Source organism: Balaenoptera borealis (genome assembly GCF_965194805.1).
Source record: "Balaenoptera borealis genome assembly, chromosome: 10".
NCBI lineage: Eukaryota > Metazoa > Chordata > Mammalia > Artiodactyla > Balaenopteridae > Balaenoptera > Balaenoptera borealis.
Window position 1 is genome coordinate 105,987,422 of NC_138874.1, and position 25,084 is coordinate 106,012,505.

Sequence of the window (25,084 nt, forward strand, 5' to 3'; positions counted from 1 at the left end):
GCCAAAGCACTGAATGAGAAGATTCGTCAAACTCTTTTTCTGCCCTTCACCTTCACACGTGCTGTTCCGTCCGCCCTTCCCCCATCACTGGGCTCAGTCTTCCGTCTTAGGACCCACATAGAGGTCACCGCCCCAGGGAAGCCCTGTCAGGTTCCTGGTCTTAAGTAGATTCCCTGACTTTACAGACTCACAGAGGTCCATTCTTTCCTTCCCAGACGTACTACTACTTGTAATCGCGAGCTGGGTTATCTGATTGTGTGCTCAGTGCCAGCCCCGGCGTCGCCCGGACTGGAGGCCCCGTGAGAACAAGGGCTTTGCGCTCATCTCTACCACTGGATCCTCAGAGCCCAGCAGCATGCCTGGAGCACGTAGTGGGCCCATCGCACGTAGTGGGTCTCCAGGCACTTGCTTCACAAATGCTTGCACAATCCTAGAAGTGACACTACTCACAGATGTATCCGTGACTCTGTGAAGCATTCATAAAGCTGACAAAGCAAAGCAGCTTTCAATTAAGAAAATTGTAAGGTTAAAATATAGAAAACTACACATTCACTCTAAAGAACAAATTCATCAAGAATTTACTATCAAGGATCTATAACAACATCTTATGCAACCATTTTGTACTTGTTTATAAAGTACTTGTAATAATGCCCAGCTCACACAGCCATCGAGGGGCAGAACTGGTTTTGAACCCAGTAGTGTGGCTCCAAGACCCACTAATCTAAGATTCATAGAGTAATCCTAATTAAAACATTCAGTCTGGATTTAACCTAAAATTGTGGTACACCTGTATTTTGAGGTTGGGAGGGAGGGCAGGAGGAGAATGGAAGTAAGTGTAAGATAAAATTGACCTCATCCTGCACAAGAGAAAAGAAATCGAAAATGCCTAAAAATCACGATCTGATGGAGTGCACTATGCATTTAATAGAGAGAAATGGAGATCCACGTCGGAAGAAATAGGAGAGGCCTCTAGCTAAAGTAGGATTCGACAGTGGGCAAAGAGGGCATGGAACTATTATTTTTAACTTTTTCCCTTTTAGTAATTTTTGACATTTTAAAATTATTTGCGGGCTTCCCTGGTGGCGCAGTGGTTGAGAGTCTGCCTGCCGATGCAGGGGACACGGGTTCGAGCCCTGGTCTGGGAAGATCCCACATGCCGCGGAGCGACTAGGCCCGTGAGCCACAACTACTGAGCCTGCGCGTCTGGAGCTTGTGCTCCGCAACAAGAGAGGCCGCGATAGTGAGAGGCCCGCGCACCGCGATGAAGAGTGGCCCCCGCTTGCCGCAACTAGAGAAAGTCCTCGCACAGAAACGAAGACCCAACACAGCCATAAATAAATAAATAAGTAAATAAATAAATAAATAAACCCAAAGTTTAAAAAAAAAAAAAAAAAAAGCAAGAGCAGCCATTTGAGAAGATAACATACCCAGATTTAGGGGTTTGGAACACAAGATTAAAACAAAAAAAAATTATTTGCATTTATTACTTTGACAAAAATGCATTTGAGGGAAGAAAAAAAAAAAACTTGCACCAGCAATAAAAGACATGTTGAGTGACCTGGTTCTTAGTTTGCTGAGAATAAAACAAAGAATAATTTTGTTATTATGTGCTGTGTTTGTTTGTTTACTTATTTGTTTGTTTATTTATTTAAAGGAATTGGCTCAAGAGTCTGTAGAGGCAGACGTCTGCTGTTGGCAAGCTGGAGACCCAGGAGTGCTGGAGGTGTAGCCCAAATCCAAGTCTGAAGGCCTGGGAACAAGGGGCGCTGATGGTGTAAATTCTAATCTGTGGGCAGGACCAATGTCCCGGCTCAGATAGTCAGGCAGGTGAAGTTCCCTCTTACTCAGCACTTTTGTTCTATTCAGGCCTTCAATGAAGTGGTTGATGTCCACCCGCATTAGGGAAGGGGCAATCTGCTTTACTAAGTCTACCCCTTCAAATGTTCATCTCATCCAGAAACACCCTCACCAACAGACCCAGAATAATGTTTGAACAAATATCTGGGCCTCCCGTGGCCCAGTGAAACTGACACATAAAATTAACCATCACACATGCCATTAAGAGTTTACATCTACTTTATACATAGATTGCTGTAGTTGAACTACTATACAGATTTCCAATATTCCCAACTTCATCTGCACTTTCACTAAAACTGCTCAGTATCATATTTATTTTTAAAAATCTTTTTAAAAATCATAAAAATAAAAGAACATTAGAGATCGTTACAGTTCTGTGGCTCCCCTCCCCTGCCCCACTCTCCCTGGTCCCTCTCAAAAGGCTGTGCCTCATAGATTCATGAAAAAATACATTGCATTGTTTTGCATATTCTTTTCAATAAACATGAATATTCTTTTCAATAGTCATAAACAGTACCATACTACACAGGCCATTCTGCAGCATGCATTTTGCACTTAACGTGATTTTTTTGAGCTCTATCCAATTGACTATTGCTCTAGGAAAAATATAAAAGTATGCTGCCAGGGAATTCTCCTAAATTTTCATATTTCATTCACATTCCCCCTCTCAACAGAGATTATTTCATACCTCCTTGTTTTCTTTTTTTAAACCTCCCTCCCCCTCTCTATTTCTGCACTTTCCTTGGGTCATCTCATCCAGTCCCAGAACTTTAAATACCACATTTCTGTTGATGGTGCCCATTCGTTTTCCTCCAACTTTGACCTCTCACCTCTCCCTAGAACTCCCCATTCACACAGCCACTGTTTATTTAACTGTGCCATCTGGATTTCCTAAGGGCATCTGAAACATCTCCTGATGAAAAGCGGTGGGGGGGGCTCTTGAATTTCCCCTCAAGCCTGATCCTAACTTGGTCTCCTTCATTTCAGGGAAAGGCCCACACCCGCCCAACATGCTTTAACCAGTTTTAGGAGTTATCCCTGTTCCTCCCTTTCCTTCACTTGGTCTGGTTGAACCAAACCTCTGAGAGGATATGGCAGGAAAAAGGACGTGGAAGGCAGCTGACATCTATGTCAGGCAGCACCAGCTCAAGGCCAGGCAGGAAACAGAACGGGAGAAGCGTCTGGTTTAGCACATAATGCAAAGGTGATTGGGAGCTGACCCTCATCCTCTGTCAGGGATGCGGTGGGGTGAGGGCTGTGATGGCCTGGAGACTGCAAGCTTATTTTAGATGGGGCAGTTTCCGGGCACAACTGGGAACTGAGACCCTCAGCCCAAGCTGGCTGGATCTTTTAAGAGTAGTTGAAAAGCTGGATTTTAAGTCTTAGTAACTAATCCAAACCATTTTTATGTATTGCATAGGCCAAACGAAATATATCCGAGGCCCTGATTTGGCCCACACGTCACCACCGGGCAATCCTGTGTGTGTGTGTGTGAGAGAGAGGGAGTTGGCGGAGAGGCGGTACTTGAAATGCAGAGGTCTGAGCTCATCATCCTCAGCTCATAGTACACCATTACACCATACGGTATTTATTGTTCCATGCGTGACCCCCTTTTTCGTATTTTTTAATTACACTGTTTATTTATTCTTTATTCCCTACTCCTACTGCCCACCCCTACCATATGGAATCACTCCAATTGACTCGAAACTTTTGTTTGTATGTGTTCTTGTAACATGAATACTGTTTTGCATGTATTTTTAATTTACATAAGTAGTGCTGTTATATAGATCTTACTCTGTTTCTTGATTTCGTCAGGACTATGTTTCCAAGTTGACCCATGTTGCATTGTAGATACCTATTCTGTTACTTCCAATTGCTGCAGGGCATCTGTGGTATGCCTCTCCTCCTCTCCACCCCCCACCTCCCACCATGCCCACTCTTCCCAGCTGCTTCCAAGTCCCACTATGAGAAACAATGCTGCAATGAACGTCCTTGTACCAGTCCTGGAGAAACCTGTATGAGCATCTGCTTGGGACATACCTTGAAAGGCAGAATTGCTGAGTCATAAGGCACTCATGCTTACTGTGCACGGCACTGCCTTCTGGTCTCACAGGTGGGGTAGGAAGATGCAGAGATTCCTACATCCTCACCAACACTTGGCATCATCCAACTTTCTTCTTCCCAGCCTAGTGGAAAGTGATACTTCGTTGCTCTGAGTCCAATGAGTACTTGCAGAATTAACACAATCATTTTTCTTGGGGACCTCATCAGACTTTAAAAACTCTTTGTGTTCATCCTCAGACCTGAACGGTAGGTGATTCTCCCCATCTGATAGTTGACTCACTACACACCAAAAGGCAAAGCCAAAATCTTATTATACCTCTTAAATTGTGAATTCCACCTACTGGCAAGGTGGGATGGGTGAGAACTGCCTTTCTAGCCATTGTATTCCTCCATCTATTCAGCTCAGTATTCCAATCACTAGAATGTACTTTCTACTATGATGTGTTTTCAAATTCAAAGAAAAATGAGTTACATAAGTGTTGAGTTGGCCAAAAAGTGCCTTCGGTTTTTAAGTAAAAATAAAAAGAGACGTTTTTCATTTTCACCAAGGACTTTATTTAACAACGTATTCACCCTTTTGTTCCACTACCTTGGGCCATTTTCAGGCAACTTCATAATTCCATCTTCCCAAAACTTTTTATCTTTTTGAGCAAAGAACTGTTCCAGGTGCCTTTTACAGTATTCCAGGGAATTGAATTTTTTTCCATTAAGAGAATCTTGTAAAGACCGAAATAAATGGAAATCCGAAGGTGCAATGTCTGGTGAATACGGCGGATGAATCAGAACTTCCCAGCCAAGCTGTAACAGTTTTTGCCTGGTCATCAAAGAAACATGCGGTCTTGCGTTATCCTGATGGAAGGTTATGTGTTTTCTGTTGACTAATTCTGGAGGCTTTTCGTCGAGTGCCACTTTCAGTTGGTCTAATTGGGAGCAGTACTTGTTGGAATTGATCGTTTGGTTTTCTGGAAGGAGCTCATAATCAATGACTCCCTTCCAATCCCACCATATACACAACATCACCTTCTTTCACTGAAGACCGGCCTTTGGTGTGGTTGGTGGGGGTTCATTTCGCTTGCCCCACAATCTCTTCCATTCCACATTATTGTACAGTATCCACTTTTCATTGCCTGTCAAAATTTGTTTTAAAAACGGAATGTTTTCATTACGTTTCAGTAGAGAATCACATGCGGAAATACGGTCAAGAAGGTTTTTTTCATTTAACTTATGTGGAACCCAAACACCAAAGCAATTAACATAACCAAGCTGGTGCAAATAATTTTCAGCACTTGATTTGGATATTTTGAGTATGTCAGCTATCTCACGCGTGGTATAACGTTGATTGTTCTCAATTATTGTTTCGATTTGATCGCTATCGACTTCAACTGGTCTACCCAACCGTAGAGCATCGTCCAGAGAGAAATCTCCAGCACGAAACTTTGCACACCACTTTTGACACGTTTGATCAGTCACAGCACCTTCTCCATACACTGCACAAATCTTTTTTTGCGTTTCAGTTGCAAAACGCAGTTGCAACTTTTTCAGTTCCGTTTTTACCTTTCTTGAAATAATAAAGCATAATACGCCAAAAATGTTGATTTTTTTCTTCCATCTTCAATTTTTTAAAATGGCTACACAAAACTTCACCAATTTTGATGTCTCTTTTTAAATGCACGCTGATATGACAGCTGTCACATACAATCTAACAGAATTGTTTCAAATGAAGTTAAAGACAACTAAGTGCTACTAGAGCCATCTTACGGAAAAAACCGAACAAACCTTTTGGCCAACCCAATAGAAATCCAAAGCATAGTCTGTAAAGTGAACTTTTTCAAGTGACTTAAAAGAAAAAGTCACAGTCCCAATTTGAGGTGAAATACACCCTGGACACAGAGAGGTTACTCTAATAAGAGCATATTATGATTATCTGGTCCAGAGTCTTTACTGATGTTGCCTTGTCATTACAGAAGTTGTTTTTTTCCTATTCAGTATGGCATAATATAATCCCCCAATACTTAGAACTTAAAAAATGTTTTCCCTAAAGCAGCAGGGGTGATTATCATGAATGACCAGTAAATTTGTCAGCATTAACACACCAAAGTAACTTGCATCAATCTACATGAGACTTGTCAGAAGGCTGGAAGGGCATTGCTGACACACAGGCTGTCAGCGCTGGAGCAGGGCTGCTTGGGTGTGTGCTGTGTTTTGTTTTCCATTCTGCCATTGCAAGAATATTATGGGTAATTTAATATTTTCTAAAATATTGAAAATCCTTTTAATTGAATAAATTTACTGAAAAGCTTCATAGATTTAAATGGTCTTATGAGTCATTTACTAGGAAAGATTGATTTCTTTAAGAGGATCCAGCTGTAACTCGCCTGGAGCATTGTACAAATTCTTTAGGGGAACTGACGACTTTTTTCTTGTCAGTCTAGTTGAAAATGATGCTCAATAGTTCTATTTATCAGTGGGGAAAACTTGTTTAAACACATTCAGAATGCTGCTCCTGTTTTTACTGAATCTAATCCTTCTGTTTCCCTCATTAAGAACATTTAAATATAAACACAATCAAATTTGTTCTCTGTGAGCTGTTAAAACCCAAGTGTAATACAAAGAGGACCAAAATAGCTCTGCCGTAATTCACATTAGAAACGCAACGCCGTTTACTTATTTATAGGACACAATGATAACACCCAAAGAGATAAAAAAAAAAAAAAAAAAAAAAGAGTGAGGAAGAACCCCATCCACAATAAACCTAATGAAATTGAATTTCATAATCCTAGACTGCAGATTTCTCAGGACAAAGACCAAGTGTTAGCCTTCTGTATAGACTCAGTTCCTGGAAATGAACCTGGGTCCCTGTAGGTACCTATTGAAATTGCAGCGACCACAATAAATAACACCCCCTTCTTCCCTGCCTGAGATACACAGAGGAGTCAGACAACTGGAGACCAAAAAATCAGCTTTATTCAAGATAAAGCTAAATTAGAGGGCATGGCGGCACTGTGAATACAGAGCGGGCTTCTGAATCCTTCACCCTGAATTAGATGGAGTTGGCCCCCCAGTCATAAGCAGCTCTGGCCAACTGGAAGTCCCCCTACAGATGTGAGTCTGTGAGCTCACTGCGTGACCGAACGCCCCAGAAGGCAGGCAGCCTGCGGCCAAGCTGCCTCGGAGCCAAGGACGCGCACCTCCCTTCCCAAACCTGTCAATCAGGTAAGCCACGCCCCCTCTTGGCGGGGGACGGGGGCGGAGAGAAGCTGGAAGCTTCCAAAGGCTTTTCCTTCTGGAAGCAGAGTGGGAATTGTTGCCTTTCTATAGCGACATACACCCGTGGAGGTGAATGCTTAGTAAAATAGAGGGAATGTGGTGTTAAAATGATACCGGCTTCACTAGGGCTAGAATTCTCAACTCTCTTCTTATTGTGGTAACCAGAATATGTGTTAGCAAATACCCCTCCAGATTTCAAATTCACCTCATTCCTTAGATCCATGTTTTAAATCTGCCTTCTATTTAGATTAAATTATGTAATTGTCAGAGGAATTACTTGGTCATACTTTTCTTTCTACCTTTTCATTTTACTTCTGCTCTGTTTCATGACTTAGTATACTCTTTCTGTAACCTGTTGCTGGGGAAACTCAGTAGTTCTAAGCATAGGCAGCTATTTGAATCAGGACAGTGCTCCTTAATGACCTTAACAGACTAGAAAGAAAACTCCTTGTTATACTGCTTTCTGTTTTGGGTTTTAGAATTTCCGGATGTGTGACAATTTTAAACAAACGATCACTCTGATTTGGGATTTCGGGCTTAGATCAAAGTCACCATCGTCAAACACTTAGGGAGAGGTGATGAAACCAGGCAGGGCTCTGTGGTGTAGAATGCAGACACACAGGCATGAGGGTCCCAGGGTGTTTGCAGAGTCGCTCCCCTGAGCTTCCCATCAATAAGGAAGACACCTGGGTGTCGATGCTCTGCAGGTTTCTCCCACACACTGTGGTCTTTGATTTTCACAGGGTTCCTTTTGTATCATCTTAGCCCTGGGTTCAGATCAGGGTTGACTGCTCAAAACTGAGCTTCTCAAATTACAAAAAACAGTAAGACCTCCTCTCCGAGTTTAAAAGGCACTTTGTAAAAAATAGAGGGGAAGAATGTAAAACTCCAGACGTGGACTTTTAAATCTGGGGGAGACTTTGGAGATCATCAAATCTACCAGCCCTCCAACCCACTTCCTCTTTTTATGACATGGGGAAACAGAAGAAATCAAGTTTAGGAACTTGAACAAAATTGCAAAGCTCATCAGTGGCCAGGTCAGGGCTAGAACTCAGTTTTTCGGATCCTCCATCCATCTTTATTCATCTCTGCTTCTCAACTGTTGGAAACTTTAAGGAAGAATATCCAAGAGTCAAGAGAAGAAGGCAGTGTGACTGCTACCTCGTTACCTGTAGCTGTGTTTACTGCTCATTTGCTTATTTCACTAAGGTCAGCAATAAGTTGTAGATTGCACGTTCTGGCCCAAAGCATGACTGTCTCTTGGTCCCCATAATTTTCCAGCCTTCATTTCTCTTCACAATACACTTTATACTATAGTCACCGTACTAAGGGTCCAACCCCATCGGCCAGATCACAGCTCAAATCTGGGAAATCCAGGTAAGAATTGATCCATGAGTTGGCTTCCTTGCTTGAATGGACCCAGAATGTAAATCATTAAATTAGCCTTGACTGTTTAAGATTTATTTGTTTTGGGTGTTGTTTTGGGGGTCCTGGGGATTCCAGTGGAATGACAGGAAAGCTTTTGGCATTAAATTTCAAAGTGTGAAAGTGAAAAGGTCAACACCAGGGTGAGAAGGGGCAGGAGGGCCCCCAGGGAGGAAGAGACAAAGGCACCCCTTCCAGCCACATAGGCTGACACACACACACACACACACACACACACACACACACACACACACATACACACGTGCCCCAGCTCGAGCAGTCAACCTAACGGGCACCCATGTTTGGAATCTGTGTCTGCAAAGGCGTGGAGGCTGTCCCAATCGGGTCTTCCCGGTTTCTGAAAAGGCCATCAGCAATTTCCATCACAGCTAAGAACCGGACACCTGGGGCAGCCACAGGGCCAGCTTGCGGGGAAAGGAGGGCAGGAAAGGCCAAAGATGCTGACAAGAAATTCATGACAGCCCCAGAGGGGGAAAAAGGGAAAACGCACCCAAAGAGGCCCAGGAAGGAAGACTTGGCCAGGTGGCACCACTTCAGTTTAATTAGACAAAGGCAGGAGGAGGGGCCGAGGTCTGAAAGAAGAGACACCTGGGGAGCCAAGGGGTCGGGGGCAAAGGTTGAGAAAAACAAGCCACCTGGGACCCTGATAGAAACACTCTCCACTGGGATGAGGTGTAAAGGAGGCAAGTCAAGGAGCCTGGCAGAAACCAGAGTGCAGAAATGGAGGCCGCGGAGGGGCGGGGGCTGCCCATTAGGCAGAACAGGCCAAAGGAACTAGGAGTGGCAGGGACGTTACCAAGAGAACGTCCTCACCTGGTAACAATAAGGGATAAATGTCAAATCAGGAGGATGGCACAAAGAAGCCTAACCTAAAAAAGTCTTTTTTCTTCTTTTATTTTTTTTGTTTTGCTATAACTGTTTACAAACAGTGTGATTTTTTTAAATTGAAGTATAGTTGATTTACAATGTTGTGTTAATTTCACAGCAAAATGACTTAGTTTTATATATACACATTCTTTTTTATACTTTTTTCCATTACGGTTTATCACAGGGTATATTGAATACAGTTCCCTGTGCTATGCAGTAGGACTTGTTGTTTACCCATTCTATATATATAATAGTTTGCATCTGCTACCCCCAAGCTCCCACTCCATCCCTCCCCAACCTGTCCTCCCCCTTGGCAACCACTAGTCTGTTCTCTGTGAGTCTGTTTCTTGAACGGTATGATTTTATGAGTCAAATTAGATTTTTTTCTCTCCACTTTTTTCATTTAAAAATTTCAAACTTTCTTAGAAGAGTTGAAGGAAAAATACAGTTTACACCCATATATCCTTCATCTAGATTTACAAATTGTCAACATTTTGTTAACATTTGCTGTAGCTTTCTAGCTGTAACCTTTCCCCCGAGCCATTTGAAAACAAGTTGCAAACACCAAAATGCTTCATTTCTAAATATTTTAACATGCATTTCCTAATAATAAGGCCATAACCATCACATACCTGGGAAAATTAATATTAATTTTATTTAATAATATATAGTTCATATTTAATTTTCTCAATTGTCCCCCAAATATCTTTTTCTGGCCTCTTGTTCCTAATCCAGAATCTAATATTTGGGCAATAATATTGACCAATACATTTGGTTGTATCTCAGGAAACTATTTTAATTTGTAGCAACCTTTTTTTGTTGTTGTCTATTGTTTTTCATGGCACTGAGGTTTTATAAGGTAACTGACTAGAATAAACTAGGTTCTAGATTTGTCTGATTGCTTTCTCACGATTAGATTCAAATTAATTTATCTTTGGCAAGAATACTATGCAGGAGATACTGTCTTTCCTAGAAGGAAAACATACCTTAAAGGTTTCATCTCACCTACAGGACAGAAGAGGTTCTAGTCAGAGTAGCATTAAACCTGTTCTTTTCTTTACAATTTACACTGATGTCATGGTTTCTCCAAAAAAAGATTTTCAATAAATACCTTGGTCATAAGCAGATCATTAAAATAGTTATCAAAAAGCCAGTTATGAATTGAACACTGATTTTGATGCTAAGATTCTAGGCAAAGAAAGCAATGTGGTAAAGAAAGTCAATTCTAGAACTTCACTGTCCAACTCCTATAGAAAATTACAAAAGAAATTCCTGGGCTGAATTCTACCAGAAATGTATCATAAGAAACATGATGGGCAGCACCTTCCACTGTGGTTCTCCAGCAGAAGCAGCATCAATCTTCATGGAGAGCCTGGGTCATGGGGATTCTGTTTTCTAACGGGAAGGGCCCCACGTGTTCTGGATGCCAGATGTGTGAGTGGGAAAGCTGGCGGTTTTGCAAATGGAGGAGCCTGGCTCGTCTTCTTGACCACATGGTGAACCACTCACCTCAGCAGGGCAGTGGTTTACCTGAGGCTCTGATACAGACCCCCAAATCATATAAGGGTGGCTGAAGTCTAAAATCAGGCTAAAAGTCAAATATTCCTAAATTAATCAAAAGATGTGTCTTATTTAATTCTGAAAATGGCACAAGAACATGATGAAAGACTAAAACAAACCAAAAGGAATTTATGAGAAACTATTTGTCTCCTCTGCAAACCCAGCATATTCTTCAGAAATAACCACCATCTCAGTATTCTTCCAGCAATGTTCCTACAAATGCATACATACCCATACGCATTTTAAAATGCAAATTACTGGGGCTTCCCTGGTGGCGCAGTGGTTGGGAATCTGCCTGCCAATGCAGGCGACACGGGTTCGAGCCCTGGTCTGGGAGGATCCCACGTGCCGCGGAGCAACTGGGCCCGTGAGCCACAACTACTGAGCCTGCGCGTCTGGAGCCTGTGCTCCGCAACAAGAGAGGCCGCGATAGTGAGAGGCCCACGCACCGCGATGAAGAGTGGCCCCCACTTGCTACAACTAGAGAAAGCCCTCGCACAGAAACGAAGACCCAACACAGCCATAAATAAATAAATAAATAAAATTTTAAAAATAAAATAAAATGCAAATTACTAGAGCACTCTATCTGTATTTTTCTGTTGCCTTTTTCTACCCCCTTAACAAAGTAATTGGGTATTTTGGCATACCAGCTTATGCATGGATCTTGTGCTTTTTACTTGCTTCATACTATTCCATTAGACAACATAAAGTGTTTGACTAGAGGCCAATTTCTAGTATTTTGTTACTATCAACAGTGTTGCAGTCAACATCCTGACAAATACATGTTTGTATACACTTTCCAGAATATTTGTAAGATAAATTCCTGGAATAAAATCGCTGGATCAAAAGGGATGCACATTTAAGATATTCATAGATATTATAAAATTGCCCTCCAAAGAACTTGCTTCAAGTTACACCCCAAATGACCTAGTATCCGTGTCCCCTTTTGCTGGCAAGCCTGTGCTTTAACACAGCTGAGCAACCTGATAGGTAAAACATGGCATCTTCTTTGTCTATTCTAATTTGCAGATGTTCATAAGGCTATTTGGATTTTTCTTCTGTCTACCTTCTGAGTATTTTCCTAGTGGTCTTTTTCTTATGGGTATATGAGGGCTTTTTATATTATAGAGAAATCAGACCTTGTCTGTCATTTGTGCTGCTATCTATTCCCCTTTTTGCCATTTGCCTTTTGATTTTGTTTATTGGATTTTTGGGTGGTGTTCAAATGTTTTAAAAGTTGTCTGTGGTCAAATATATCTATCTTTTCCTTTATAGCTTTAGGTTTCGTGACTTGAATAGAGAGGTCTTCTCTGCTGTAAACCAAACAAAACAGAACAAAACTCCCACATTGTTTTGATACATCTCATATTTTATGTTTAAAATTTTAATCCATATAGAATTAATTTCAGTATAAAGAGTGAGGTGTGGATTTGAACTTGTATATTTTTCCAAATGGAATTCAGTTGCCTTAAGTCTATTTATTGACTGACCCACCTCTTCCCCATTGCTTTGATGTTTGTTTTTCGTCTTTTGAAGGTAATTACTCTCAATTAAAAAGCTAAATCAGACTCATTAGATCCTGGGTATGAAAAATTTTCAGTTAGTTTATTTGATTTAGAAGCTACTGGCAAAAAACATCCTTTTAAATACAATTCTAAATCCATTCAGCAGCTGGTACTTATTTTTCTCCAAACCAAAAACTCACGTGTCATAAATGTTGATGAAGTTTTCTTAAATACAATTTACTTTCATTCATCTTTCATTTCTCAGTGATACGGCTGCAACCCAAGTGGTGAATGAAAATGAGTTCTCTGCAATGCAGAAAAGGATAACATAGACCATTTGCATCATTACCTTTAATTATCCAAGAAGTGTCCCTATACTGGAGATAATTCTGTGGTTTTTTTGTTTGTTCCAATCTTGCTTGGAACACCTCTCAGGTTTCAACTATATTTTTTAAAAAAATTAAACTCATGGGTTAACAAAGAGAATCATGGAAAAATTGCATATGAGCTCATCATTAGTTCTTCATGCTACCAGATACATCTACCATTACCTCATTGTCTAGGATCAGTATTTGTCAGATGACATGAAGTTCTACCCTCACAAGAAGGTAACACTCAAGTGCAATCAGTTGGTGCTGCTATGATTAACTTGAGAGTACTTTACTGGTTACTTCAACTTGAATAGGCCTTAAAAGATTCAAAAATGCTCCTTAAAAAATGGGGCAGGGCATGGACTTCATGAACACTTGGTAGACATCACTGATGGATCAGGGCCCTGTTTCCGTTTGTCCATCTTGCTCAACTCTATCAGTAGCATTTAGAACAGTGCTTTGCACATAGCATGTATTCAGTTTGTTGAGTTGAAGGATGGAAAGAAGGATGGATCAATGGGGTGGCTGGGAGAGCCCAGAGGAGGCTTCACCAACTTCCTTGACACAGCAGCTGTTGATTGAGCAGTTAAACACTCAAGATGAAATCTATTTACAGCGCTGCACTAAGGCTTTATTCTGGACTCATTTTTCCTGACTATTCAACGAAAGACATGTATATTAGAGAAAGCACTTCAATTAGAAAAGCCTATCTTGCTTGGTGTTCTTATCGAAATGATTTATTTATTTTTGTATCATGATATAATCAAGAAAACTGTTTTTATATCTAAACTTTCCATAAGACTCCTAAACAAAAGTGGATCAATGTATTCTCTGTTTTCAATTAGGGACCACTCAAGGTTTCTTTCTTTCTCATTAATGACAAATATAAGCCAAATTAGAATGAGAACTCCTCCCTTCATCAAGGACAATGGAAAGTGTTTTTATAATAGCCATGGTTGCAATATTTTAAAGTACAGATAATTAAAATCTCAGCATGCTGCCAACCAAATCACATACAACGAAAAAGTACAACCTTCTTACACCATATTTCAAAGCACCAGCCACTGAAGTCCTCCCCCCTCTCCATCCTCTAACAGGCATTTACTGAGGACCTGGAATGTGACACGTGAACTCTAAATGGGAGGGCAGCAAAGGTGACCAGCTAGCTGGTTCTGTTGGGCTTGCATACAAATGAGCAGGGCGTGTAGACAAGTGAACAAACATGAAGAGTTGCAGGTGACCAGCCCCCACTAAAGTAAAGGAAGGAGTGAAGTTGACTAAGCATGCTTCTTAAACTCTGGTAGACGGCCTATAATTTAAGACGAACATTTATTTCTGCCTGTTCCCAGTTTACACTGCCAAGGTTTTGGTAGCAATCATGTCTCCTCTAGATCCAACTTCCACTGCTTGTTAAAAACCTTTATTTTTATTCATTTCAAAGGGGCTGGCTCCCTTAGAAGATAACATCACTGTTGATAACAGATGTTCGTAACAATAATATGGATTTTAAGAAAAAATAATCTGATCACTCATTCAACAAATGTTATTGAGTACCAACTAAATACCAGGCACTGCGCTACGCATCGATGTTGGGGATACAATGACTAAAGGCTCAAAGTCTTTGCCAGGAATTCTTTGTATATAGTTTTTAAGTAACTAGTAGACTCAAAAACAAGGACAAATAAATGTACAAGACGGTGGTTTGCTGGAGGTCAGCAAAGATCAGTTGGGGCACTTTGCACGCAGTGGAATGAGAAGGATTGGAAGAAACGCCAAATAAAAAATTTATTCATACGATGCCCCATCCCACAGAAGAGCTGAGGTGATTTACAAACATACATACAATTCAAAACGATGAAATAAATGAGTCAGGACAAAGAGAAATATGGGTATAAAAATAATAAAGGTAGGAGTAAGTTTACTATGCATACTGAAATGCATTCAGCTACTAGAGAGTGCCGAACACTACTGACTGCCAAATGGAAGAGAAACTTAGGTGAAGCTTGTTCAACTGGTTGATTCCCTCCACAGATAGGAAGAACTCAGCACAAAGACAACTGAAAGGCACTTATAAAATGATTGGCCACTCTGTGGAAATCAACAGAAGGAACAGTCCCAAATTATTTTAGGTGGATAATGATAAATACCTAGGGTGTCTGTGATGAAAAGAGTAAGGATCAGACAAAAGGCTGAAATAATATGCTAATATCCCCAAATAGTGAGTTCTATGCAATAGTCAATCAGAAATTAAGATGTGGTACATAGCTGTGGTCTTATTAAGGCTTTTGACAGATGTGCCTTTGGGGTTTGAGGTCCACCCAATGAGTGAGGTTACTCCTGCTATTGTGAGATCAAAAGGTTAACAATCACTAAACAAAGAGAAGGTTTGATTCCGAGGACATCTGGTTTAGGCATCAGAACACAAGAGTTGAAAGCAGTTAGAGAAGGCACCGCTAAAGGGTGAGTACCAGGCTTAAGACTTACCGTTGGCCAGACGTTCCCGTGGCCTGGTGGGAACTAAATTTTGTCCCACGTATATACCATTCTGGCCCATTCTTAGAGGCAGGAGGCATCATGACAGGTGTCTAGCCTACAAGCTCATCAGGTGGTGTGACCCTTAAGTGACAACAAGCCTCCTGGGAGTGAGCGAGGCTCCTTAGAATCACTCCCAACTAACAGGTGGGTGGACTAATAATCCAGGTGTCTACATGCAGCTGAGTGACTTAGGAAACCTTTCAATCTTTCACAACAAGGTCCCTTGCTCTGGGGAGACCCACCCAGGGCGCCAACCTGCCCCCATCCTCCACCAGTTCAAAGGAAAGAAAGAAATAGCTTCAACCTCCAACAGGATTAAAGTACCCTCCAAGGCCTAGGATTTCGCTGAACCCAGCTCAGTGTTTCCAAGACTACCAAATTCAACCTGATGCTCCCCCCAAATCCGTCCTCCAGGGATGACCCCGAGGCACCCAGGTGTCCTAGTCCCAGCCTCCCTCTTGGGCCCGCTTCACAAAACAGCCTGCTTATCCTGGTTCCCATGCAGCTGCCGCCGTTACTCTGCAGTAACTTCTCACACTTAATGAGGGATGTTCAGAAGGACAATTCTAAGCAGTACTAATGCCAATATTTTTATTTACGATCTATTCACTTAAAGTCAAAGTGACATCTTAAGGCCACTCAGCAGAGCAATTTGCCCAGGATAAGAAAAGAGCTTCAGTTTTGGAAAGACTTCCTGCTAGATTTCAGACCACATTTTTTTTTTTAAATTAGAATGCAAGGATTGTCTTCACAAACTCTTCCTGAATATTTCATGTGTTTTCTGCTTTATTTGCTGTACATATCTTCACAGTGTGCATATTATTCAAGTATTCCTAACAGATGGTCTCAAGTGCTACATATTATATAGCATTAAGTGAATAGCTTGGTAAAAAAATGAGTCAAGGATTAAAATATTTTATAGCTTATAAGTCATGAAAGATGTTCAGTAACAGTATATTAATAAAAAATCTTTAAATGTAAACATAAAAACACTAAATACTGCTATTGGATCAGTCAACTGTTTATGACAAATGACTTATTTCTTAAAAGTGCTTGTCCTATATGGTTTCAGATTATAACCTAAATTAATCTGAGGTTGGCAACTAGTTTTCCTGTGAGCCTGGCCCACTGCCGCCTTCCCCACCCAATTCCCCAGGCTTTTCCTGCCATTTCCCCCTCATTAATGCCTCCTTCATAACTAGGAAAGGAAATGAAATTCATAAGCCAATGTTGTTACTCTTTGTCTAACTTTAGTAAAATTTTGCTGAAAGAGGCTGAAAGCACAGGGTCAAGTTGAGGATTCAGAATCAGCCGTGATTTTAATGACCTGTGCTCTCTAGTTCCCTTTCTGCGAGAGGCTAATCTAATGTTTGGCACTGAAGTTTCCACTGAGGGTTTGAGAGTGATGATTGAAACAAACAAGACAAGAAAACCCAACAACTTTTGCCAGTGTTCAGATGTCTCTGAATCCATGTTACACTGTTAATGTTCTAGCCATTTTTCCACCGAGGAATAAAAACCAATAAAATACTCTGCTATCGGATGTTCCTCCCTCATACCACCCTTATTTTAAATTATGTTATTTTTAACCTAATGCATAATGGTCTTTTCCTAGTCATCCAGTGTTTCTAGTATCTGATGCAAGATCTAACAAGACTCTTACGTTTCATTCTAGATTTCCCTAGAAACGAGAACTCGACTCAGTTTTGATTGTGAAAATAATGTAAGATTTTTATGAACTATTTGACAAAATGATTGTAACTAGCAAAGTTACAAAGTGCCTGTTAAACAGAACCTCTCACTTCAAGTCACAAGTTGGCTTCACTTGTTATATTAAGGTTCATTGCCCAATTTCACACATACATTCAAAAACTTTATTCTACCGCATTCCATATGTGGCTGCATTTTCTGTTTCCTTTCTACACTAATATCTTTTACCTCAGTTTTCAAGGCCTCTGTGAGGCTGAGAAAGACGCCCTCCTTAATCAAGCTTGGCCACCACATCAGAACAAAGGAAGACATTCTGGTAGTTTCGCATTAAGGCCCATGTGCATTTTTGCCTTCCCCATCACAACAGCAAATCTTACTGCACAAACAAAACATCATATCAAAGAATCAACGGTATTAACTATGTATCTACTCTGCATAACGCATTGTGCATTATCTTACAAGCATTCTATCTATATGAAGTTTCATCAGACTTAAGTTTCTTTAAAACACAAAATATTCATTTTATCAAAAAACTAAAAAAACAGGTTCATAAATAAATTCAGGACTGGCAAGGAAAATTACATTAAGTTAAAAAAAAATTCTCTAAAGTACATTAAACTAAGAACAAAGGGGGGGTGGGTCTCTATCTCAATGGTAGTCAGATTTGAATGTGCATTTGAAACACCGGGAGGGCTGGTTAATAGAGCTCTCTGGGTCCAACCCCCAGAGGTTCTAATGCAGTAGGTCTGGAGTAGGGCCTGAGAGTTTGCATTCATTCTCCCAAGTTCCCAGGTGATACTGCCATTGCTGCTCTGGGGACAACACTTTGACAACCAGTGATCTAACCATCCAGCTTTCCTGATCTGGCTGGCGTCCAAAAGTACAGTAGACTTTTAAATGGTGGATGTACAAAATCAAAGAAACTACGGAATCCATGACCATTATATTTCAATTGAAATATGTATTTTATACCCTAAAAACACACACACACACACACACACACACACACCACCACATTGACTTTAGATGACTGGAAGTTGTCACATACCATACGTGATGTGACCTTAACACAGGACAGTATTAAGTGCTAAACTGATCTTTGGGACACTAATAGTTTTTATACAGTTTTTTACCAAAAGGCAAGACCGTCATAAATAAGATACTGAAAAATCATAATTACCACAAAAGGGTATGTATCAGATACTAGATAACATTCTAAAAGGCTCTAAACACCAGAGCGGTGGCCCTCGGGCTGTAACTCAGATTCACTGTGCTGTTCTCCCTCTGAAAAGCATCTACACTGCCAGGCTCAGGTGCAGGCCTACCCGGGAAAGGCTTTTTCTTTACTGCTGTCAGAACATTTCAAACGAGCTCTACCCTCGTAACAGATTTTTACATGCACAATACAGTATCGTTAACTGTAGGCACCATGTTGCACAGCAGACCTCTAGAACTTATTCATCTTACATAACTGAAACTCTAGAGTCACTGAATACTTACTCCCTATCCTCTCCCCCCTCCCTCCCAGGAGTCTTGAGCTGTAATTCCGTCTTACACATCACACATGCCCCGCACACCCCTTGGCCAAGTCAGGTTTTGATTAAACACAAGATCGTCTGTGGGGGAAGTAAACAACTACACTCTGCACTGTTCTGATGATGATGACGATGATGGTACATGAGAAACACTGACTAAGGAAAAGACTGCGCACTAGTGGCCTGCGGTTTTGTGGGTTTTTTGTTTGTTTGTTTTTTTAAAGAATCAGTTGCTAACACGTGGAAATCATATTTCACATAAAATCTATATTTTCAGTCTCTGAGATGATCGGGTTTAGCAACCCTGGCCTCGCTTTCATTTCCATCTGGCCTTTCTGAGAGAGGCACGGCATTAGAACAAACCTATGTGGAAAACAGCCACTTTAACAGAATAATAACTCTCTACTCTCAAATTACCTCAAATATCTCTGTCTCAGTAGACTAAGAAAAAATAAACGTGTGTGCTGCAGATAGGCAGAAAGGGGAACAATCCAGCGAAATACCAGGGGAAGTAAAAAGACACAATAAATGGGCCTCTAAAATTGAGGGCAATTAAGGACCAGGAAGGTGTTCTGGCCTGCAGAGAACTCCCTTGTTCCAAGAGTGTATGACTTACCTTCAGGACCACTACGTGTGGATCACGTCTCATCATCTAGAATAATGCAACTGCTTAACACTCTGCCACACCCACACCCACACCCACACCATCGTCCCAGGCCCTTAGATTCCCGCTTCCCTCAGACAGCATCTGGGATGGACAGGCATATACCTGGACTGCAGGCTCAGAGGGCTGGAAGTGGCATGAATTAGTGGTCTCTGCCATGAGCTGGACACTAACAAGTAGTGAGAAATGCCATGGCTTTGCCAACTCTACCCTACTCTTGAGTTCCACAAATAGCTGTTTTGTTAGCTGTCTTCAATTTCCTCTGAAAGCTTGTACAGTCCTTACCGTAGAGGGCTGTTGTGAAGAATAAATGAAATAACACATAAAGAGAAAGCACTCAGCATAGGTCTTAGCCTCTGCATAAATACGCAGATGTAATTTGCTACCAAACAGTAAGTTCTGTCCCTGTGAGGGGACATCTTATACACAAAGGGCTGCTAAACAGTGTCCACGCTAAACCTTACTTCCCAAAACTATTTTCATAGTAAAGTGAGTCTGTAGGTCTTACAGAATACTTGCTGCCATATATCAAATAATAAGAGGCATCCTACTGTATTTTTAAAAGACAAGGAGGGCTCATGTACAAATGAATATTCATGCTGTTTTATCTGTGATAAGAAATTATGACAACCAAATTAAGATTAAACATTTTAATCAACTATAATAAACCAATAATCATATATAAAAATTCTGATTCATGCATCCATCAGATTACATAAATTATACAACTGTCATGTTACATAATGCTTACATACTTTGGAGTTTGTACCTGCAAAAATGTATACAAGTTACTAGAGCATTTTACTAAGTGTAATACTCTTCAGTTATAAATAATGCTTGTATCTTTCAAATACCTGCTAAATATATACATTTCTAGATCTGCAGCATTTTTTTTTGTACCTCAAAATCAAACCACCCCTAAGATCGAAGATTGACAGGCCCAAATGTATCATTTGTTACAGACTTCAATTCCATTGTAAGAGTGTATTTTTTGACATGGAAAATAAATGAAATAAAATGTCAACTCCAGTTTAATGCTTGAAGAGCTTCTATACTTCTTATTAAATACACCAGAAAACCCTTCTTATGCAGATTAATTAGTTAAGATGCTACCTATTGCATATTAAATACCTCTAATGATTGCATCTGGATTATTAAACTTACAAATCTGTGAGAATGGGGGCTTTCAGTGTGTGCTGACAGACCCTTCCAGGTACAATCATGAACCAGCAGCACTGCGATCCTTTCCCTTTTACTTCAAAGAGATCGAGGGAATGAGCATGCTTCATATTTCATTTACACACACACAAGTGACACCAACCATATCTATAAGACATATGGGCACACAGACATCAGAAAGTTTCACCTTGTTTTACAAATCCAAGGTAGGCTGCTTTTCCTAAAAACCTAAGAGGAAAAAAAAGTTCTAGTGTAACAATTTCTAGATATATTAAAGACAGCAATTCTTTTTTTTTTTTTTGAGATTCTCCTTGCTAAAGAATAAGCACCCTTATGGGGGTGGTAGGCAGTGGGGTGTGAGGGTGGAGGAGTTGGTGAAGGATGTGAGGAAAGCAAGTCTGTCACTAGCGAGCTGAGTCTTACTTAGGTTTCCATTCATGAAACCCTTTAAATACAGGCAACATTTTCACAGCCGGAAAATTACAACGAAATCTTCACTTACTGCTAAAAGCAATAGATGTAGTTATGTATAATCTATGGATACTACTACGTTCATGGGAGGATGGCAAAACTAGGCTCAATGCAGAATACAGTAGCAAAAAGCAATACTTAAATATTTTTCGTGAATGGGTGACACATCATTTTATATACAATTCTAAGATTTATTCCCTGGTATTTAATAAATGAACTTGAAGCCTAAGTGGTAGGACAGTCATGTTCAATACTTTGAAGCTGAATTTTAGAACTGGGAGGGGAGCTGGTTGTAAAACTATACTGTTTTAAAAATATTGGCAGAAATATTTTTAATTATGTAACAGAAGTATGTTAGCTTAAGACAGGTTTGAGACTATTATAAACTCTGCAATTTAAAAAAATCCTCTTATTGGTGGAAATATTTTTGAGCATGCCTTTTTTAAGCGTAAAAGCAAAAGTAAACTCTGTCTATAAGTCTATTGTGCTGCACTTTATTTAATGAGTACATATGTTTTATTTCCTTGTCTAAGTTACTAACGAAATATACCATTAGAATACTTAAAAGTTATAGTTTGCAAAAATAAACTAATGTGATCTTTTGGCCTTTTTTTCTACAACGCTAAAAATTAAAACTACTCTATTTGCACTTCTGCCCACGAACACAGGAAACACTGTTATGTTTACTTAGGAACTCATTTTTACTTTTTGTTTTTAGTTCCTTATATTGACCGATTGATTATGAAAATATATATATAGTCAGTTTGATTCCAGGTCACGAGTGAAAGAAAGTTCATAAACATCGGAACAGAACATTTCGGGCAGTGATAAATGCAGATTCAGTTTTCAATACAATTCTTGTCTCAGAATTAAAGATAAAAATACTGATGCAGTTATAACCAAATCATTAACGTATGGATAAGCCTAATCCTTAATAGTTTTTATACAGGCAAAGAATCCTCCTTAAAAATGAATTTCCTCATAAAAAGAACGGCAGTCCCTTAACCATACTTTTTCATGAGCTCTATTTACATAAAACATATCCCCAGTACAACACTGGCATCGTGGTTCATTCTATAACGAGTAAATTTGGCCAAAGCATATTAAAATATCTGCAGATAATGTCATAATACTGCAAACACATGGACTTTAGTACTTTTAAAAGTATAAGAAGAGCCTCAGTTATACTAACAACAGAAAAAAACAAATACTAAGAACTGTGCAACATTTAATAAATGTTAACTAAAAATGGCACCATATTAAAAAGAACTACCAAGACCTCAAATGGGAAAATAAAATTCTATACCAGATTGTGAGGTTTATTACAGAAATTTAGAAGTGGAGGAAAAAGTTGGTGAAAGCTATTTTTCCTTGTCTCCTATTAAAAATTATTTAATTTTTTGTATTTCAGAAGAATTTTCAGAATTTCAAAATTTATGCTCTCATAGAAAAACTGAAGAAACTCAGAAAAATACAAATAATACGGGATTTTAGCTTGTGAATATAAGCCTGGCCAAGTATTATCTGATTCAAAATATTAAACTGAGCAAAACTATTATATGTGCTTTGTATTTAACTCTCAATGAAGTCTTAGTAGAGATAAACATTAGACAGAAATGCATTTGGTAAAAGATTGGGGAATATATGTCTCCATATACAGGTGAATTTTTCATCTTAAATTTCCTTTAGAAAACACAGATTCAGTATTTCATAGTATGTATTTCAGACTTTTAAAGTTAAAAAATCAGCAGATGATTAGTAATATTTTTATATCATTTTCACTTTAAAGACTAATTTTGTACAAATATATAAAGAAAATTCATGAGAGTAGTCAACATTTTTGGGGAGCAGACTTAAAAACAAAGCTGACACAATTTTGTGATATTGATTTATTCTTCCAGGGTGGCTGTAGAATAGTGTAAAATGTCGTGCTAGTAAAGATCTATTCTAAAAACTCACCCCTCCTTTAGTAACTCTTATTTTGGTTCAGAAACCAAATGCAACCATCTGTTCCATTATTTATGCAACTTGAAACCAAGCCTAATTCTTCATTCCTAGAATTTGTTCATTGCTTTGGATTATCAGGCATCAGAATGATCACCTACTTTCCGCCCCCCTCCAAATTATCTTCAGATATAACTCCCTAATATTTTCTTTGCTAGTACTGAATATTTTAAAGACATTCAGAATCTCAACAAATCACGTTTGCTTATCTTCTGCTTATAGCTCAAACAAAACTCAAATATTAAGATAAAAAATTAATTCAAGAAATTCATGCTGTTGCAAAGTTAATGAAGTTTCCTAAAATACATCGTTCTTTAAAAAGGGGCTTTAGATCATTACTTTTGGAAAAAGAGAAAAGATTTGATGCTGGAATAATATATAGTAGCAGCTTATTTTGAAACCAAAGTTCACATAGTTAAGAGTGATTTGAAGCAGCTTCTGTGTAACAAACCATCATAGTAGCAATGATGATTTGTTTTGCATTGATAGAGCACATATATATTTTCAAATTAAGAAATCCTAATTGGTATCCTAATTTTAGAGGCAACCAGTTCTCTTTAAATGTTCTAAAAACACATGTATATATGAGGTATATGCATGTATTTTATATACAAAGATACATGAACAGATTATTCATGTACATATATGTATATAAAATATGAACTTTTTTTTTAGTAGTGTTTATAATGAGCAGTATTCCTGCAGCTTAATCTGTACAAATTGACTTCTGAGAAACCAACCACAGTATCAATTCTGCTTGATGAGAAACTTGTTCCTGAGGAATAAGTCATGTACTTCTGAAGATACTTCTAGGCCTATGGCAGATTAGTGGGCCGGCACCAGCACCTAAGTGAATCCTAAGGAACTGCTTGTTCACGAGAATCTGGCCCATTTTCACTTGAAAGGTTTAAATTATTTAGCTCACTTCAAAGGTCACTCTTGATAGTCCCTGATAATATTTACAGGTGAAACAATTCTTCACAATGAAGGAGAGTATGTAACAAAACCTGATAGTGTGGTCTCTCTCAGTAACAAGCTTTTCTTCTATTTTTTCTCTCTCTTTCTTCCTTTCTTTTTTCCCCAATTATAAATGCAGTACCATTGGCTTATTAACTATTGGAGAATTTGCCAGCTTTCCTGGATGGTTCGTATGGCACTCTGAGAATACTGGGCGTTTCCTCCATTACCCTTACAAGGAGGTTGTCGATGTAGTCCTCCAGCTCCCGGATGTGGGAGTCTTTCCTCCTAAGGAGCTCTTTGTGTTTTACCAGCTCCTGTAGTACCTCCTCGTAGGTCAGACTACGATAGCCTGCAGTGGCATCAAAAGGGTTGCTGTCCTAGAATAGGATAAAGACGGTCACTTTAATAGATAGCACATCAGGGGCAAATTATGAGTTATTCTGAAGTTCAACTGTTTCAAACCCTCATCAAACTTTTCTCTATCCTTGGCTAGAACCAATGTGACAGTTCACAGAATGGCTAGCCAGTTCTGAGGAAGGGACTAAAGCAGATGCACCAAAGCCTTGATCACAACTCTAAATTCTTAAATATAAGAAATTGACCATGTAATTTAAGATTAAGTTAAGAGATAAAATGTTCAATAATAAACATAATTAAAATAGACAAAATCAAAAGATCTGCAAGAATTAACTTTAGGAAATATTAGAAGCTACTGAAAACTATACATTTGGATATTAGTCTAGTCCTCGTGGAATTGCTCCCTCTGAACTATAGTTTAATGTTATGCCTTTGCCTTTTTATTGAAGATGGTAACAAGAAACAGCAATATCAACTCTGCCTCTCCAGTTTGCTATGAAATGTTGATGGCATTCAGAATTAAATCCATGAGCATCCCTTATAAGAAGCTCCATGGGAGTAACTACTCTTTTAACTTATAGGCAAATAGAACCTTTTCTCCTCTGAGTAACTAGTCTATTTTCTCCTCCTAGTACTAATACCTATACAATTTATTTTATTTCCCTTTTTGCCTTGGTTGTCAGGAAACTCAAGAGTTCAACTACAGTCATGCTAACACTTAAGATTAGTATA

The 25,084-nt window shown here is 39.4% G+C and overlaps 1 protein-coding gene across 3 annotated transcripts in view; it reads right to left on the reverse strand.

Moving 5' to 3' along the window:
• Positions 1 to 20,016: 20,016 nt before the first annotated feature.
• RAB11FIP2 (RAB11 family interacting protein 2) overlaps positions 20,017 to 25,084 on the reverse strand; it is a 41,663-nt gene continuing 36,595 nt past the window's right edge. For 2 of the 3 annotated variants that reach the window (XM_082407253.1, XM_082407254.1), the window contains exon 5: positions 20,017 to 24,372. In XM_082407253.1, the coding sequence (XP_082263379.1) occupies positions 24,145 to 24,372 (228 nt within the window). In that variant the 3' untranslated portion in view covers positions 20,017 to 24,144. The remainder of the gene's footprint in view (positions 24,373 to 25,084) is intronic. The other variant, XR_014248970.1, reaches the window with a different exon arrangement.